Raw genomic sequence first — 17,523 nt, forward strand, 5'->3', positions numbered from 1 at the left:
TTATTTAGATTTTCATTCTTTAATTCATTTAAACATTTTCTATATTTTTCACATATTTTTATTCCTTTCTTTGTTTATTCAAATGTCTTCTATTATATTTAATCATTTATCATTCTTTATTTTATTGTTGTTGATGTTATCATATTATGTATTTTGTGTTTCTTTATCATTTATTTATCTTTTTCTCTTGTTATTTTGTGTTTGATTTGATTTATCTCTTTCTTCTTATCTCATTGATTTCAATTGAATTATCATTACCTCTTCTTTCTCTTTATTTCTTCTTTCTCTTTCTTTTATTATTAGTTTGTCATTTTCATTATATGATTGTAAATGGATTGTTCTTTTTATTTGTGTTTTCATTCAATTTCCTCTCTTTTTATTTTGTATTGAGAGTAAACAACAACCAATATTTAAAGTATATAATTAAATGAAAATGATATGCCATTCATCATTCTTCTTTTCATTGTAGTGATCATTTTAGAAACAAATTAGAAATAGAATGATGAAAGTAAATAAAATGAAACAGTAAGAAGGATATAACAACTAAATTACAATATATTTCAAATAATTCAAAGAATTATTATTTCATATTATGGATATTCAAAATTACCAAACATTAAAAGATGATGACTATAATATACTTGTATATTTATTGTATGGTATTATTTAATCATTAATAGTTTGTTGTGTTTGTTTCAAACAATGTAAAATAAATTGAGGAATCAAATATACAATAATTTCATTTGTTTTTTGTCGTTTTTAATTTTATTGTTTTATTTATTTTTATGTTTATTGGTTTGTTGTTATTTATTTATTGTGTTATTAATAAACCATTTTAAAATTATTTATTTTTAATTTATTTAAATTATTTTAAACATCTCTTTACCCCCTTTTCATAAAAATATGAAGTTATGAGAAGATGATAAGATGAAATAGAATAAGTATGTTAATCATTATAAAGTCATAATAAAATGATAGTTAATGAGAATGAAAGAATATGTTTTCTATCGTCAAATTAATTATCGATAATTATTTTCATTTAAACATATTTCAATTAAATTAAATATGAACAAACCATATTCACTTTATTTTCTTAAACAAACACATAATGTTAATATTTTAACAAACAAATTTTTCTAATTGAAATTTTAAGAAATATTTGATTTCATTGAATGATAATAAGAAAGAAATAATAACCCTTTTCATCACAAATTCATACAAATAAATTAAAATAAATTAAAATAAATTATATAAATTTATTATATTCTAAAAATAAAAGAATAAAAAAAGAAATAAAGAAAAAAAATGTAAAATAACTCAAATAAACAAAAACAATGTGGTTTTGTTTATTACTTCTATTTATTTCATTTTGTAATGGTGAATATTGTCAAAAAGTTGATGGGAATGATACTGTAATCTATGCAAATACTTTTTGTAGTGGATCTACTTTAATTTCAGGTACATTAACAGGAGATTATACTAAATATTCATCAGTTATTATTTCAATGAAAAATAATAATGGCATTGAACCACTTTATTTAGGTTCAATAAGTAATACATTTAAAGCAAATAAAGTTATTGTAAGATTAGAGGAAGGAATTAGTAAAAGTTATTCTCTCAACTTTATGAATATTGAAACAAACATTGAACTTGAATTAATTAAAAATTCTTATTCATTTGAAAAAGTTCAATTTATTTTCTATAATGGAAATAGTCCAACAAGAATAATTGGAGATGTTGATGAATTGTGGGTTAGTGGAAATGATAATTATTATTATTATTATCATTTACCTATTCAACGTACTTATATTAATTCAATTCCTATTAATTTAAAATTTAGTTCTGATAATAAAGGTATATGGTATTTAATATCATCATATGAAGGATCAATCAATAAAATAACATCAAAATCATCAAATGATAAATATTTTAATCAAACATGTGGTGGAATGGTTCGATATTTTAGTTATAATAATATTGAAATTCATGATATAACAACAGAATGTAATCATCAATTTAAAAAAGATGAAGAAGATGATTTTAATTCATTTATTGTTACTGTCACTGTATCTTTATCTAATTATAATTATCAAATATCATTATCAACAAATAATTATATTATTAGAAATAACCATGATTCATCAAATATTCATACAATATACACATATCCTAATCAATGGTTAAAATATGAATCAACAAATCAAATAACATTCAATATTTATAGAAAGAAAGAACCATATCAAAGAATTGAATTCAGTTTAACAATTGAACAATCAAATGAAGGAACAACATTAATCAAAGAAGTGGAAAATAATGATAAATCAATTTCAACACTAATTATTTCTTCTTCAAAACATTTATCTTTTTCAAATGATATTGAATTTTCAAGAACAACATCAACAACAAAGAAAAGTCAAATAATGATTATTGGAATGAAAGGTGTTACATTTAGTAATGATAAGAATGATTATCATTGTGATATAATGATTTACAAAGAAGAAACAAGAGAATGTATTGAATGTGAAAAAGGATATTATTTAAATTCAAATAAAGAATGTCAGTTATCAGATAATTGTATTGTAGGATATAAAACATATTGTTATCAATGTAAAGAAGGATATATTAAAGAAAAAGGAGAATGTAAAGAAAAAGATAATAAATGTAATAAATCAGAAAGAAATTATTGTTTAAAATGTTCAAATGGATATAAAATACAAAATAATCAATGTGATGGAGATAAAGAAGATCAATGTTATTATGAAGGAAATGAATGTGTATCATGTTCAAATGGATATACATTAAATAATGGAAAATGTTCAAATAAAGAAAAGAATCGAAATGGAAAGAATGAAGAAATATATTGTGAAATGGAAAATACATTGATAATAATAAATGTATAGAATGTTCAAAATCAGAAATATGTCAAACAAATGATATTGAATTAAAATGTAAATATGAAGAATATTTAGATAATAATAAATGTATAAATAAAACATGTGAAGAAGATATGATAAAAGATCAAAATGGAAAATGTAATAATAATATTGAATATTGTTTAAATAAATCATATGTTAATGGAAAATGTGTTGAATGTTTAAATACATATTCACCTAATTTGAAGGGAGAATGTATTAATACAAAAATAGAATATTGTGAAGAACAAAATACATATGGATGTAAAAGATGTAAAGAAGGATATTATTTAACAAAAGACATGAAATGTTTAAAATGTGATGATAAATGTGAAACATGTTATGGAACATCTACATATTGTATGAGTTGTTCTAATGATAAATATTTAAGAAATGATAAAACATGTCAATCAAATGAAGAATTAAATGGAACATGTTTACGAATATTAGCAGATGGAAGTGGATGTGGAATATGTCATAAAGGATATTATAGAAATGGGAAAGGATGTTCAAAATGTGAAAAAGAATGTTTAACATGTAATCAAAAAGATAAATGTATAATATGTGGAGAAGGATATTTTATGAGTTCAACAGGAATATGTAAATCAACAACAACAATTAAAGGATGTAAAGGAGAAATAGATAAAGAATATGGATGTAGAGAATGTTTAACAGGATATTATTTAATAAATAAAGAATGTTCAAAATGTGGAAATAAATGTATGACATGTTTAAATGAGAAAGAATGTAATAAATGTGAAGAAGAATATATAATAATAAATAAAGAATGTATTCATTATTCAAATATTAATAAATGTAAAGAAACAAAAAATAATAAATGTTCAAAATGTTCATTTTGGTATGGAATAAATGAAGAAGGAACAAAATGTAATAAAGAAATCGTATGGTGGATGATAATGATAATTATCATCATTATACTTATTATCATCATTATAATAATTATAATTATAATAATAATGATTAATTACATTATAAAACGCAAAGAAAAGAAAGAACAAGAGAAAACAACAACAATATTTAAAATTTCACAATCAAATATCAAATTTATATCACTTGGAGATGGAATCATAACAAATAAAAAAGAAATAGAAATAGGAGAAGGAGAAAAAATTGAAGTAAATAAAGAAATTAGAGAATTAATATGTATTGGAAATGAAAATAAAGAAAAAAAGAAAATACAAATAAGTAGTAAAGAAGAAAATGAAAAATATTCAATTAGAACAAACCCAAATATCATTACAATTGAAGGAGGATATGCATGTGAATTTGAAATATTCATTACAATCAAATGTACTACTAAAATTAAAGAACAAATGATGATAATTAGTAAAACACTTAATAAAACACAAGAAGAAATAATTAAAAGTATTTCAATTAAAGGAGAAACACAAATATCAACACGACTTGATCCCGATGAAATAAAAGAAGAACATAAAATAGGAGAAGGATCATTTGGAATAGTATATATAGGAGAATTTAGAGGGAATCAAGTAGCAATTAAGAAAATGAAACAAATTGATAAAGATGAAGATAAAATGAAAGAATTTGAGAAAGAAGTAATGATGTTAGATAAATTTCGAAGTGAATATATCATTCATTTTTATGGAGCAGTATTTATTCCTAATAAAATATGTATGATAACAGAATATGCAAAATATGGATCAATACAAGATTTAATTAATAAAAGAACAAACACAGAAATACCTAAGAAATTAAGAATTAAATTCATGCTAGATGGAGCAAAAGGAATTTCATATCTTCATTCAAATGGAATATTACATCGAGACATTAAACCAGATAATTTTCTTGTTGTATCAATTGATGATAATATTGGAGTTAATTGTAAATTAACAGATTTTGGAAGTTCAAGAAACATTAATATGATGATGACAAATATGACATTCACAAAAGGGATAGGATCACCTATTTACATGGCACCAGAAGTATTAAATCGAGAACATTATAAAATGCCATCGGATGTATATTCATATTCAATAACAATGTTACAAATCATTACATGGGAAGATCCATTTCCTAAAACAGAATTTAAATTTCCATGGAAAATAGCCGAATTCATATCAACAGGTAAACGACCACCAATAATACAAGAAGTTAAAGAAGATATTAAAGAAATTATTGAAAAAACATGGAAACAAGAACCTAAAGAAAGAATAAGAATAGAAGAAGTAGTGAAAATGTTAGAAATAATTAAAAATAAAGAATGAAAAGAAACACAAAAGAAATAGAATTAATATGTTTGATTTAATTCTATTAAATAATTTAATTTTAATAACATATTTTATCATTTCATTTAATTACAAATAAAGAAATGAACAACAAATAAATTAAAATAGAATACATTCATTCAAAATAACTAAAATAAACAAAATGAAAAATAGAAGAATAAAAATATGATAAATAACAAGAATGAATACATAATTATAAATTTATTATAATGAACTTGGTTTGATTATATTTGATAGAAATATTAATTGAATTATGAATGATAGAGATATTAATTAAATGATGTATTTGTTATTTTAATTTTATTATTGATATTGTTTTTATCTTCTTTTCTTTTAAATATAATTTTCGTGTTTATCATATAATTTAATTAATTTGTGAATTGAAGATACAATATCAGAAACATAACACAATTAATAAAATGAAATTAAACTTCTAATATCATTATTTATCATTATTTCTTTTATTAAAAATAAATAAATTATTATTTAATTAATACGATTGTTGTCATTCTTCACATCATTAAAATACATTGATTGTTTAATGATATTTTATAAATCAATGAATTAAATGAAGAAGATATAAATTGTAGAATATGAAATAAGAATAAAACAAAAGAAATAAAATGAATAATAAAAATGATAATAGATTTGATGATATAAATTCATAAATAAATACATCAATACAATGAATATTAATATAATAAAGAATAAAGAATAAAATAATTATAATAAAATGAATTATCAAAACAATGAAATGATGAATATACAAATAAATATCATTAATATTTCATTATTTGTATTTCATTATTTGTATTTTATTTTTGTTATTTTATTTATTTGTTATTTTGTGATTGGATGTTTATGTTGATTATATATTTTATTTTGTTTTCTTATTTTGTGATGTTGTGTTTATTTAAATGAAAGAAAAGAATTTAAATAGATAAATAAGAAAATACCAAAGTATTTACTGCAAATCATCCCTCAGATGTCTTTATTTGTGTATGAGGGTTTGTTATATCAAATGAGTGAGAGTTAAGAAAAATAAGTAATCTCTTATTTATTCTATTCTTCCTCCACTCCCATCTCCTTTTCATTCAACTACTATTATTTAAATAATTGATTTTGTGTTTAATTATGATGTTATTATTTTTGTATTCACAAATATAAGATAAATAAAAAATAAAAAGGAGATAATTAAATGTTAATAGTTTTATTTTTTATTGTTCATTCTTCATGCAAATTATTTGTTTTAACATTGTATTTTTCATTATCTATTAATTTATTTTTACCTTTTAGTTCTTGAAATGTGACAAATTTCATTTCTTATTTATTTGATATACAATAAAGTATTTCAAATATTTCTGATTTAAATATTCATCATTTAAGTTTCTATTTGGTTTTAATGAGTATTTTAAATTCCTTTCTTTAATTTCATCTTTAAAGAGAATATATCATTATTACTATATTGCTATGAACAATTTTCTTTCTTAAAACACCATAACAACAGTTCATTTGTCATTGATAATACATGCATTATCAAATATACTTGTATTCTAATAAGTAAATAATATTATCATCTTTATAAATAAGTACATTTTTAATATCAATGATATTCAACCAACATAAATAATGAACATTGGTATTATTGCAATATTGGTTAAGATGTATTCTAATTAATAGTAACATCATAATCAGATGATGATTGATGATTTGAAGCATGAAAATATTTTAGGGTTTTGTGATGTATATCTAAGGTACAATATTCAAAATAAAAAAAAAGAAAAAAAAAAAAAAGAAAAAAGAAAAAGAAAAAAAAAAGAAAAAAAAAGAAATAACAAATACAATAAAAAATTAATAAAATAAGTATCAATATATCTTGTATTATCTACTTCACATTACTCAAGTGAGATTACATCATTCACTCTCTATTGAATAATTTATTCATTGAGTACTTCTCTATATTAATCAATTTATTGTTATTATTATTGGAATTATTTTCATTTTAGGTTATTAATTTGTATTATTTTGAAATGGAGAGTTCTATACATTTCAAATTTGGTAGTAAATATTAGAATTATCTTTTTATCACATACTATTAACATATCATTTATTATTCATATTTGTTTTATTTTATCTTCTATATAAATATCTGGTCTTTTATGAAATATTCAATTTTATTAATTATTTATTGATTCCATACAACGAATACTTTTTATTTCAATTCTTCATTGGAATTTACTAATTTCATTTTTATTGAATATTAAATTCAATTTATTCTCTTTAATTCAACAATTATTATATTTATTTTATATTTTAATTTAACACATCTCCAGATATATTCATTATTAATTTATGTTTATCAATTTGTACCTTCTTATTTACAATACAATTTAATAATGTTCAATTGATGATATTTTATCATTATAAATACTACACCATTTTAAAATATTATTTCATGTAATTAATGATTTCTTAATTCATACAAATATACCATTTTCTTACATTAATTTTAATTATTTATAACAAATTTATTATATATTAATAATATTCAATATTCTACTTCATAATTTCATAACATTCATTTCATTTTTAATTTATTTTATTAAATGAATACTTACATTATTTAATTTTCATTTAATAATATATATTTCATTAAATTTATTATTTAAATAATTTATTATTATAGATGGTTCATTCTTATTTTGTACCAATAAATATATTTCATTAAATTCATTTTTATTAATTCTTTTATCGTATGTTTTATAAAATCACTTCCAAATTCAATTCTTATTCATTTTCATCATTTCTCATATTTCATTATTTCAATTCATAACACATTATTGTTCTTATCAATTCTAATTCATATTCATCTCTTATTATTTCATTATCATGATATTTTATATTTTCTTTAATCTTCTTCTAATTTCTTATTAGTATTTTGTTTTTATTTATTCTATCTTCTTTATTAATTTTTATTCTATTCTTCTTCATATTAATTAAATGTTCTATTTGTTTAATTTGATGTTTTATTAATAATATATTCATCATTGTATTATTTATTTTTCATTATTCTTTTAATTCTAGTGTAATTCATGTTAATTATAATTATTTTAATTTATTAGCTCTTCTTCTTAGATTATTAATTTCATCTTTTGATATCATCTATATTTTCACATTCACACTTCAATTCTTTATTCATATATTTAATTATTTCTTTTTCTTTATTTTATTGTATTATTTCTTTTTATTATTATTTATTTCATCTTTCATATTGTTTGTCATTATTTATTTTAGTTTATTGAATTGATGTATTTGTTCATATATTTATTGTTATTCTATTTTCTTTTTTCTTTCATCTATTTCTCTTGTTCTTTTAATCATCTGTATATATCCTTCTTCTTTATTATTCTTTCTTCTATTATCTCTTTAATTTCTATAATATCTAATTTTCATTTTAATATTTATTATATTTATTCAATAACAATAATAACTTTTATCTTCTTTTCTTCTATTTCTGATTGTTCATTTATTCTTTATTATTTCTTCTATATTGTTATTCTCTTCATTTATCTTCTCCAGTTCCTCTAATGTCATTCTTAGTAATTCTTCTTTCATGATTTGAATTACTCATTCTTGTATTTGTTTTAGTTTCTTCCTGCTTTCTTCTTTGATTGAATCTACTTCTTCTCTTCTATAATTATTCCACTCGATCCACTTCTTTTGTACTTCTGTTTTTGTCAGTGCTATTGTTTTCTTCTTCTTCACTTTGTTAAAATTTACATCTTTGATATCTTCTTCTTTGACCTTGTTTTCTTTTTCTTCTGACGGTTTGATAATTGAATTTTCTTTTATTGTTTCAATCTTATCATTTTCTTCTTTCTATTTCTCAATTTCTTTTATCTTTCTCTTTAATTTCTTTTTGTTCTTTCATCTTTGTTATTTCTTCTTCTTGTTGTTTGATTTTATCTTTTGTTTTATTGTTTTCTTCTTCTTGTTTATTTCTCTTATTTATTTCTCTTTTTCTTTCTTTAATCTATTAGTTTCTTCTTTCTTTTGTTTCTCTAAATTCACTTTCAATGTTTGTATTTGTTCTTATTTCTGATACATTTCTATCTGGTGTTTACTCTTCTTTCTATTTTATTGTCTTCTTCACTTCTTCTTTCTTTTGTATTTCTCCTTTTCTTCTATTTTTCTTTCCATTTCTTTTATTTCGCTTTCATGTTCTATTTCTTTTTTCTCTCATATCTTTCTATTATCTCTTCTTCTTTATCTCTTTCTTGTTTTTTTATTCTTTATTCTTTTCTTTAAACTCTATGTGTATTTCTTCTTGTTCTTCTTCTTTATTTTAAACTTCTCTTTCATTATCATTCTATTTCTTCAAATCTCTTCATCCATTCTTGTATTATTTTCTTGTTTTCTTTTGTCTTTCTTCATTGTCTTTTCTTATAATATCCTTTATTTCTATATCTTTTACTTTGTTTATTCTCATAATAATGATTAAACATTTTACCTGTATTATAGTATTTGTGGTTATAATAATTACTTCTCATTTTATTATAAATGTGATTATTTGAGAATGTACTATGATATTTATAAATATGATAATTATTATTAAAGTGATTATGGCTATTATCTTGTTGATAGTGATTATAGTTATAACATTGATAATGTCTTCTAAATCTATTTGTTTGTATATAATTATTTGTATATGATTTTAATGGTATTCTTGTGTTGTAGAAATAAATTTAATCTTATTTTTGAATAAAAAAAAAAAAAAAAAATAACAAATAATAGATATATCCATAATTGGATTTTCTTCATATTGAGAAGTGATTGTTTCAGTTTCTTCAATATGCTCTATTTCTACCATAGAGTTCACTTCTAACATACTCGCATTAGAAGGTTCTTCTTCTAATGTGTTGCCAGTGTTGAATATGTAGAACATTAAGTCTTTCATGTTTTTAATAATGATTGTTCGTAGTATTTTGGGGAAGTTGATTTGTAATTTTAGTGTTTTTAATCTTCTTACTGTTTCTTTATGTATCAACCCATTGATTGTTAATATTACAGGTATTATTTCTACATAAGTTAATTCTCTACTTTGTCTTAGCTTCTCTTGTAATTCTTTGTATTTATTTATTTTGTAAATATAATTTAATTGGATGTTTCTATCTTGACATATGGCGACATCAATAATATATCCTTTTTTTTCTTTGACATTTTGATAATATATATCTGGTCTTCTAGCATTAAACGAATGGTCACTAACCAATAAATCTTTATTGTAAGTTATAATCATTTCATTATTATTAATACACTTAGGAGGGGCATTAAAATCTATTTCATCAAATTCATTAAAATATGTAAATAATATATGTTTATATAATTGATTACATACATAATCGTGTTTTGATATTTGATTCTTCTTCATTACAGGACATCCTAACAAAATATGGCTAATAGATGCAATTGTGTTAGGACAATGTTTACAATATTTTAAAGCATCACAATGGAGTATTTTAGATTTAATATTTCCTGTCATAGTTACTCCTTCTTGCATCTTTACTACTTTGGTGAATACATTTCTTTTTATATTTAATGACCTCCATGTGGTTACTGATAATTTCTTATTATTAAATATACAATTTACATTTCTTATATATTCACTACATTTCTTTCTATTTAAATATCTTTCATTTATTTTATTTATTACAAATTCAATTACTTTGTTTATATCATGTTTTATTTCATTTATTTGTATTATATTCATTCATTGAAATTAATCTTCTTACCAAATACTCTCTTCATTCTTTTAATTATTCAATTTGATTCTCTTTTACTGCTCTATCATTTCTCCTATTTCTGTATTTGATATTTATATTTTAAATATATTTTATTAATTCTTTAGCACATTCATCTCGTACTGACATTAATCCCATTCCTAATTCATTTATTGTAACATATAATCTACTTTTAGGGATGTTTCTACTGTATAGTTGGAGTTGTATCAATGCCTTTCTTATTTGTTTATCTATATTCTCCAACTCACAAAGTTTCCATGGGACAATACAGAATCCATATCTTAATTTGGAGATTATATCGCTATTAATCTTTCTAATTGTATTGAGGCTGCTATATTTCATATTATTTAATGATGATAGAATAGAAGATACATCATTTAATATTCTTGTACAATATTTATTAATATTTATTTTATCTCTTATTTCAATACCAAGATATTTATAAGGGTTATCATTAGTTACTCTTGGTAATTCAGCTATTTCTCCATTTATCTGACCATTGATATTAGTCATTATCCCACTCTTTTCTACATTTATTTTTAGTCCTATCGCATTAAATATTTCATTTGTTAATTTGTGGGCTTTTTCCATTTCTTCGAGGCTATTAGTTATTATCTTTAAATCGTCCATATATAATATGTGGTTTAACTGTACTTGTTTTTCTTCTCCATTCATTTTAATAGATAACTTATTAATTTGTTTATCTAATTGTTTAGATAATATATCAATAGATAATACAAACAATAATGGAGATAAACTATCACCTTGTATTATTCCTCTTTCTACATTAATTATACCAACATTTTGTTGATTATAATATAATTGGAGTTGTGTATTATTTAATATATATAATATACTTTTAATTACAACTAATGGGATGTTAAAGTAAATTAAACATTGTTTAACAAATTGATGATTAATATTATCATATGTTTTAGAAACATCATAATATGTTTCTACCCACTTCCATTTAGCCTTGATTAATAACTGTTGGATTATAGTATTGTATAATAATCCTTCTTTTGATGCATATGTATATTTTTTACATCAAATTTGATTTTGTGATAATTGTTTTTCAATTTGATTTAGCATCAGTTGGCTTTCTATCTTCATCTTTAATAAAGATGTATATACTTTTAACAGACAGTTTAAACAAGTTATTTGTCTGTAATTTAGTTTATATAATTTATTTCATTTCTTGTATATTAATATTGTCCTTCCTTGGATAAATTGAAGAGGGATGTTAGTAGGATTATACAACCATTCATTAAATAATTTTAATAAGAAATTCTTTGGTTGTTCTAAATATTTAATCCAGAGGATTGTATTTTATCAATTCCAGGTACTTTCCAATTATCAATGAATTTTATTGCATGATTTAATTCATCAAAAGTGATTACGCACCTTCTATTATTAATTCTATTTTCAATTAATATATCATATAAATTAATATTTATGAAATCTATATTGGTGTTATTTTCATAGATTCATTTCATGAAATTAATTGTAGTAATATTATCTGGATATTCATCTTCTTTATACTTATTTAGAAGTTATCTCTTTCATTATTTTATCATTTTATAATTTATTCTTATTCTTTTCAATTATTCTTACTTCTATTTCTATTCTTTTCATTCTTTGGAGGTATTTGTAATAGTTTATTTGCTCCTTTGTTTTTACTTTAATATGATATATATCATATTTTTTAATATGTAATATTCTTTTTAATTTCATATATTGATTATTATGGAGCAAGTCTCTTAATCTACATATTTTTGATTGTAGTATTCTTTCTATACTTCTCCTTCCACTTCTTTCTTGATTCTTATTAATAATGATGTTAATAGTGGAGGTTATAGTTTTAATATAATGGTAGTAATCATCTAATGTATTGATTACTATTTCATTTGTATTAATGATATTAATTATTTGATGTATTTTGTTTTTATTGTAATAATAATTAATAAATTATACATCTTCTTGTTCTTTCATATCTTCTTCTTTATTTATTCTTATTACTTCTTGTAATTCTTATTTCTTGTTTATTTTATTAATTCTTTTAATTCAATATCTTTCAATTGGTGTATTATTAATTCTTCTTCCATTCTTCTATTGATTTCCCTTTTAATTTCATTCTTTATTTTATATGTTTTCTTTAATATTTCTTTATATTCATTAATATCTTCTATTTTAATATCAAATTCATGTATCAATCTTTTTATTTCTTCTTCTTTAATTTGACCTCTTAATTTTATTTCTAATAATTTTAGTGTAAAACATTTATAGAGTGTTAGAATTTATTCTTCTCTATTTGTTTGTTTCAATTATTTTTTTTTGATTGTCATGATCAGATGTGGTGATCTTCTTATTCTGATTTCCCATCTCTTCGATTGAATTCTGCCTTAACTTTCTTTTTTTTGAAGATCATCTTCGCTTAATGATATTTCATCAGCTACTACCACATTGGGGGTGAGGTCATTCACAATTTGTGTTTCAGATGAGTCAGATATAATGTGATTTATCTCATCTTTCTTCTTTTCTTCTTGTGTAATTTTATTTTGTAATTTAAATAATTTATCTTTCATGAAGTATACTTGTTGTGATAAATTGCTTACTTCAGACCTTTTCCTTTCTGATTCAGCATTGAATTCGAATAATTTTCTATTATTTTCTTGTTTTTTTAGTGTTTATCTCATTCTCATGCTTCTTCTTTAATGAAATAATGTCATTTGATAATTTATTAATGGTCTGGTCCTTCTTTTGTATTTCTTTTTTCATTTCTTCTTTCTCTTTAATAGCCTCATCTATTCTTTAATTCTTCTATTCTTTTATCTTTTTCATTGTTCTTTTCTTATTCTTTTAATTTCATATTTTCTTTTTCATTAAACATCTTCTTCTCTTCAGTAAATTCATCATCATTTTCAACATTGTATATTTCTTATTTAAGTATTTATCATTTATTTCATTTTGATTTAGTTGTTTGTCATCTTCTTCAAGTGTCATACTGATAGTTTCTCCATTCTAATCATTTTTGTTTTTTCTCTTACAAGTAAATACCATCTTCTCATTATTGTTGATGGTGTGTATTCTTTAATCTTAGTGTTCTTAATTTCTTCTATTTCTTGTGGTGTAAGTATTTTGGTTTCTTCTTCAAATAGTCTTTTCCAATATTCTTGTTTTGTATTTCTATCATTTCTTTTCTTTTATTTCTTATTTGTTGTTGTCTTTTATTATGGTATTGTTTATATCTATGATGTGTTTTATGATGTGATTTATTTGTATTATAATATTGATTGATTCTATTTGAATTATTGATAAAATACTTATGATGATGAAAATGATTGAAGTGAATGAAATGATTCATACCATTATTATTATAACGGTTATGATAATTGTTATGGTGATAGTTATTATTATGGTAATGATTGTTGTGATGATTAATGTATTTCTGTCCATGCAGATAATACCTGTTTTCACTCAGTTCTATCATTTATATTTCTTGGTTGGTATGGATTTCTCCTTCTTTTGTTATTGATTGTTTTATAATTTTTGTGGTGTTTCCTGTAATGCTTCGGCATACTTGATGTTTAAAAGAGAAAAGAAGAAAAGAAGATAATATAAAAAGGGGAAGAACTAAGAAAAAGAAGAAGAATGAAAAGGATGAAGTAAAAAGTCCAATAATAAAGAAAACAATAAAGAAGAATAAAAGAATAAAAGGAGGATGTAGAATTTATCTGGATGTTATTATTTAATAAGTAAATGATGGACAATTATATTTTCATCAGAAATAAGCAGCTAAGAAACTAAAACATTTTTTACCAATTAAGAAAATGATAGATGAAGAAGGAAAGGTTATATTTGAAGAAGAGAAAAAATATATTGTAAAAGAAGAAAATGAAGAAAAGAAATTAGTATTTAACGAAGAAGGGATTCCAATAGAAGATAAAAGATAAGATAAAGAAGAAAATAAAAGAAGAAAATAAAGAAGAAGGAATTCTAATGAAAATGTTGTGATGAATATTATTAATGAATATTATAATAAATAAGAAGATATAGAAGGGAAAGGGATTAAACCAATAATTACAAAAAAGACAAAAAGAAATAAACTTAATAATCAACAATATAGATTAGTTCAATTAAGAAATGAAAAAGGAGAAATAATTAAAATAGTAGATAATGATGAAATAATTAAAAAAACATGGAAATCCAATGTATTTATTACTTTGTTCATATTTAACAAAATATAATAAGAAACAACCAAAATACAAATATCTTATTATTGGGAATAAAAAATGTATTCATGAAGATTATGATAAATATAAAACATCCTTGTATTAACAAAAGAAGAATTTTTTTAAAAATATTCAACGATTTCAATATCATTTTTAACAAAATAATTTAATATCATAATAAATTAAATTTTCTAAGAAATTTAATAGAAATAAAAGAATATGTAAAATGTCAAATAATCTATATATGATTGAATAAGATAAAATAAAAGAATATACAAAAGATAATAACTAAGAAATAAGAATACAATAATAAAGAAAGAAATAATAAAAGAAAAGATAAAAGACGATATAAATTAGAAATAAAATAAGAAAAAATTAAATAATGAATAGATGATTGTTAATTATAGGTCTTCAATATAAAACACAGAAACTCTCTCATTTATTTCTTGTTTCTTTTTTAATGATATTTGCTATTTCATCATATAAAATAAGATTTCTTTGTTCAATAAATAATGCATTTGTTTTCATCCAAATAATGAAATTCTCCTTTAATTTCATTTCTATTAACTTGTTTATCAAATAAAATGATATAATCAATATTCTTTACAATAACATACTATTTCTATTTATTCTAAAACATCCCATTCAACATTCTTTTGTTATTAATATGAATATTCCTATATTTTGTGATTAAGAATACCATCATTGATTGATTTTTGTATATTATTTCATTGTTTGTACTATTATATTAAATCCATCTTTTTTCTATCAATTGTAATGATTTGTCCATTGATATCATGTTGAATAACACAAATTATATCAATAAGATACTCTTCATCAAATGAATATTCTCTTAATGATATTGATTTAATTAATTCGTATTGTTCGTGTGATATTTTTCATTTCTTATTAACAACATTTTCTATCATTCTAAATATTATTTCACTCTCTTTTCTGAAAATTCTGTATTTTCAATTAACTCATCTAAATTAATTCTAGTATTATTAATGAAGTTATCAATGATATTCTCATGTGATGTATTGAAATGTTCATTTAATATCATTTTGATTTGTTGATTAAATTCATATAAAAAATCATCAACTTTTATTTGTGGAAATTGTTTGCTAATCAAATTCCCTCTAAGAATAATTTCTAATTCTTTTTGTTCACTGTTTAATAGAATTTGTGTGAATTTAGTTTTACCTGATGATGAAATATCAATATTCGTCCAATGTAAAATATCTAGTAATGGAATTCTAAAATATGATAAATGTGTGATGATTGATGGTAATTGAAATACACTTTCTCATGACATTTTTGATATGAAAAAAATTTAGATAAAGTTGGATATAAGGAATAAATTCAGGATTAACATCAACATCAATGTAATATTCATTGTTAATAATATTTGTTCGTAGAATAACAAATTTATTATTAAATTGATATAATTCATATTTTTGTGTATCAATTTTAATTTGGTTGATTCTTGAATGAATGAAATATTAATTGTTTTATATTTTGTGTCAATTGAATTAATGAAATGAGTTGATTGTCTCATAGTATTTGTGTTTCTATTATTCATATCTTATAATTTATATTCTTTTCATGTTTTAATGATTTTAATTGAATTGTTAATTCATCATAACATAAGAACAACATAATCATTCAACATAAATTGTGAATAGATATGAATCATCAAATGAAAATATTATTATAATGTTAATTGATGATACATTAGTTGTATTTGGTATTAAGAAATCATATATTTATAATGTCATCACTTCTAATACTATATTATTTGAAAATAAAACAAGAATCAATTGAAAAAGTTAAATGAAAAGAATACACAAAGAATTAATATTCACAATATCTAAATTATCACTAAAATGTTCAATTCATGTAATTGATTATCAACTTAATATTTATTCTATATTAATAATTTATAATTCTCTTCTTGTTGATCAGATTAATTCTAAATGTACAACATTTCATTTTAATTATATGATTGATTATAAGTCATCAACAATAAATATTTGACATATTAAATTATTAGAGGAATAAATATTATTTAATTTTAAAATGAAGAAATCATCATTAAATGATAAATAATAATTTTATAAATAAATAAGTTGTTTAACACTCTTTATTTTGATTTATAATAGTGAACATAAAATTAAATAGAATGAACATGATAATTAAATAATGAATAATATTAAATGAAATATGAAATGTTTTTATTAACATTCAAAATAATAAACAATAATTAAATAAGAATAATCAATTCAAATAATTAATTATTTAGTTTTTATTC

The 17,523-nt window shown here is 20.9% G+C and overlaps 3 protein-coding genes across 3 annotated transcripts, besides 45 other annotated features; 2 read left to right on the top strand and 1 right to left on the bottom strand.

Annotated features, from left to right (window-relative positions):
• Nucleotides 1–56: 56 nt before the first annotated feature.
• Nucleotides 57–235: a microsatellite.
• Nucleotides 182–361: a microsatellite.
• Nucleotides 362–756: 395 nt separating this feature from the next.
• Nucleotides 757–809: a microsatellite.
• A 23-nt stretch (nt 810–832) lies between these two features.
• Nucleotides 833–875: a sequence feature (AT_rich).
• A 150-nt stretch (nt 876–1,025) lies between these two features.
• Nucleotides 1,026–1,067: a sequence feature (AT_rich).
• A 152-nt stretch (nt 1,068–1,219) lies between these two features.
• Nucleotides 1,220–1,259: a microsatellite.
• Nucleotides 1,260–1,268: 9 nt separating this feature from the next.
• Nucleotides 1,269–1,306: a microsatellite.
• A 28-nt stretch (nt 1,307–1,334) lies between these two features.
• On the top strand, nt 1,335–2,900 carry EDI_300190 (uncharacterized protein; the record flags this gene model as incomplete). The annotated part of the gene is made up of 1 exon (XM_001735590.1): nt 1,335–2,900. One exon carries the CDS (start codon nt 1,335–1,337, stop codon nt 2,898–2,900), a length of 1,566 nt encoding a protein of 521 aa, XP_001735642.1.
• A 107-nt stretch (nt 2,901–3,007) lies between these two features.
• EDI_300200 (tyrosine protein kinase, putative) lies at nt 3,008–5,158 on the top strand (the record flags this gene model as incomplete). Its single annotated transcript, XM_001735591.1, has 1 exon — nt 3,008–5,158. One exon carries the CDS (start codon nt 3,008–3,010, stop codon nt 5,156–5,158), a length of 2,151 nt encoding a protein of 716 aa, XP_001735643.1.
• Nucleotides 3,678–3,752: a sequence feature (AT_rich).
• Nucleotides 3,824–3,894: a microsatellite.
• Nucleotides 4,001–4,140: a microsatellite.
• Nucleotides 5,073–5,185: a microsatellite.
• Nucleotides 5,186–5,193: 8 nt separating this feature from the next.
• Nucleotides 5,194–5,236: a sequence feature (AT_rich).
• Nucleotides 5,237–5,250: 14 nt separating this feature from the next.
• Nucleotides 5,251–5,380: a microsatellite.
• Nucleotides 5,381–5,445: 65 nt separating this feature from the next.
• Nucleotides 5,446–5,526: a sequence feature (AT_rich).
• Nucleotides 5,527–5,588: 62 nt separating this feature from the next.
• Nucleotides 5,589–5,675: a sequence feature (AT_rich).
• A 100-nt stretch (nt 5,676–5,775) lies between these two features.
• Nucleotides 5,776–5,953: a microsatellite.
• Nucleotides 5,954–5,969: 16 nt separating this feature from the next.
• Nucleotides 5,970–6,094: a microsatellite.
• A 264-nt stretch (nt 6,095–6,358) lies between these two features.
• Nucleotides 6,359–6,947: a repeat region.
• Nucleotides 6,948–6,949: 2 nt separating this feature from the next.
• Nucleotides 6,950–7,030: a microsatellite.
• Nucleotides 7,031–7,341: 311 nt separating this feature from the next.
• Nucleotides 7,342–7,369: a sequence feature (AT_rich).
• Nucleotides 7,370–7,425: 56 nt separating this feature from the next.
• Nucleotides 7,426–7,501: a sequence feature (AT_rich).
• A 180-nt stretch (nt 7,502–7,681) lies between these two features.
• Nucleotides 7,682–7,864: a sequence feature (AT_rich).
• A 24-nt stretch (nt 7,865–7,888) lies between these two features.
• Nucleotides 7,889–7,924: a sequence feature (AT_rich).
• Nucleotides 7,925–7,969: 45 nt separating this feature from the next.
• Nucleotides 7,970–8,143: a microsatellite.
• Nucleotides 8,032–8,210: a microsatellite.
• Nucleotides 8,075–8,261: a microsatellite.
• A 13-nt stretch (nt 8,262–8,274) lies between these two features.
• Nucleotides 8,275–8,300: a sequence feature (AT_rich).
• Nucleotides 8,301–8,361: 61 nt separating this feature from the next.
• Nucleotides 8,362–8,541: a microsatellite.
• Nucleotides 8,542–8,604: 63 nt separating this feature from the next.
• Nucleotides 8,605–8,669: a sequence feature (AT_rich).
• Nucleotides 8,670–9,047: 378 nt separating this feature from the next.
• Nucleotides 9,048–9,238: a microsatellite.
• A 70-nt stretch (nt 9,239–9,308) lies between these two features.
• Nucleotides 9,309–9,485: a microsatellite.
• Nucleotides 9,486–9,499: 14 nt separating this feature from the next.
• Nucleotides 9,500–9,660: a microsatellite.
• A 105-nt stretch (nt 9,661–9,765) lies between these two features.
• Nucleotides 9,766–9,795: a sequence feature (AT_rich).
• A 121-nt stretch (nt 9,796–9,916) lies between these two features.
• Nucleotides 9,917–9,955: a sequence feature (AT_rich).
• Nucleotides 9,956–14,558: a repeat region.
• Nucleotides 14,559–14,569: 11 nt separating this feature from the next.
• Nucleotides 14,570–14,709: a microsatellite.
• Nucleotides 14,710–14,804: 95 nt separating this feature from the next.
• Nucleotides 14,805–14,973: a microsatellite.
• Nucleotides 14,974–14,996: 23 nt separating this feature from the next.
• Nucleotides 14,997–15,026: a sequence feature (AT_rich).
• Nucleotides 15,027–15,361: 335 nt separating this feature from the next.
• Nucleotides 15,362–15,403: a sequence feature (AT_rich).
• Nucleotides 15,404–15,408: 5 nt separating this feature from the next.
• Nucleotides 15,409–15,595: a microsatellite.
• A 554-nt stretch (nt 15,596–16,149) lies between these two features.
• EDI_300220 (uncharacterized protein) lies at nt 16,150–16,908 on the bottom strand (the record flags this gene model as incomplete). The annotated part of the gene is made up of 3 exons (XM_001735592.1): nt 16,150–16,415; nt 16,513–16,697; nt 16,859–16,908. 3 exons carry the CDS (start codon nt 16,906–16,908, stop codon nt 16,150–16,152), a joined length of 501 nt encoding a protein of 166 aa, XP_001735644.1.
• Nucleotides 16,637–16,671: a sequence feature (AT_rich).
• A 219-nt stretch (nt 16,909–17,127) lies between the features above and the next one.
• Nucleotides 17,128–17,160: a sequence feature (AT_rich).
• A 108-nt stretch (nt 17,161–17,268) lies between these two features.
• Nucleotides 17,269–17,340: a sequence feature (AT_rich).
• Nucleotides 17,341–17,372: 32 nt separating this feature from the next.
• Nucleotides 17,373–17,443: a microsatellite.
• Nucleotides 17,444–17,522: a sequence feature (AT_rich).
• Between the last annotated feature and the right edge of the window lies 1 nt (nt 17,523).

The sequence above is a fragment of the Entamoeba dispar genome, genomic scaffold, assembly GCF_000209125.1.
Source record: "Entamoeba dispar SAW760 scf_1105229459267 genomic scaffold, whole genome shotgun sequence".
Lineage (NCBI taxonomy): Eukaryota > Evosea > Mastigamoebida > Endamoebidae > Entamoeba > Entamoeba dispar.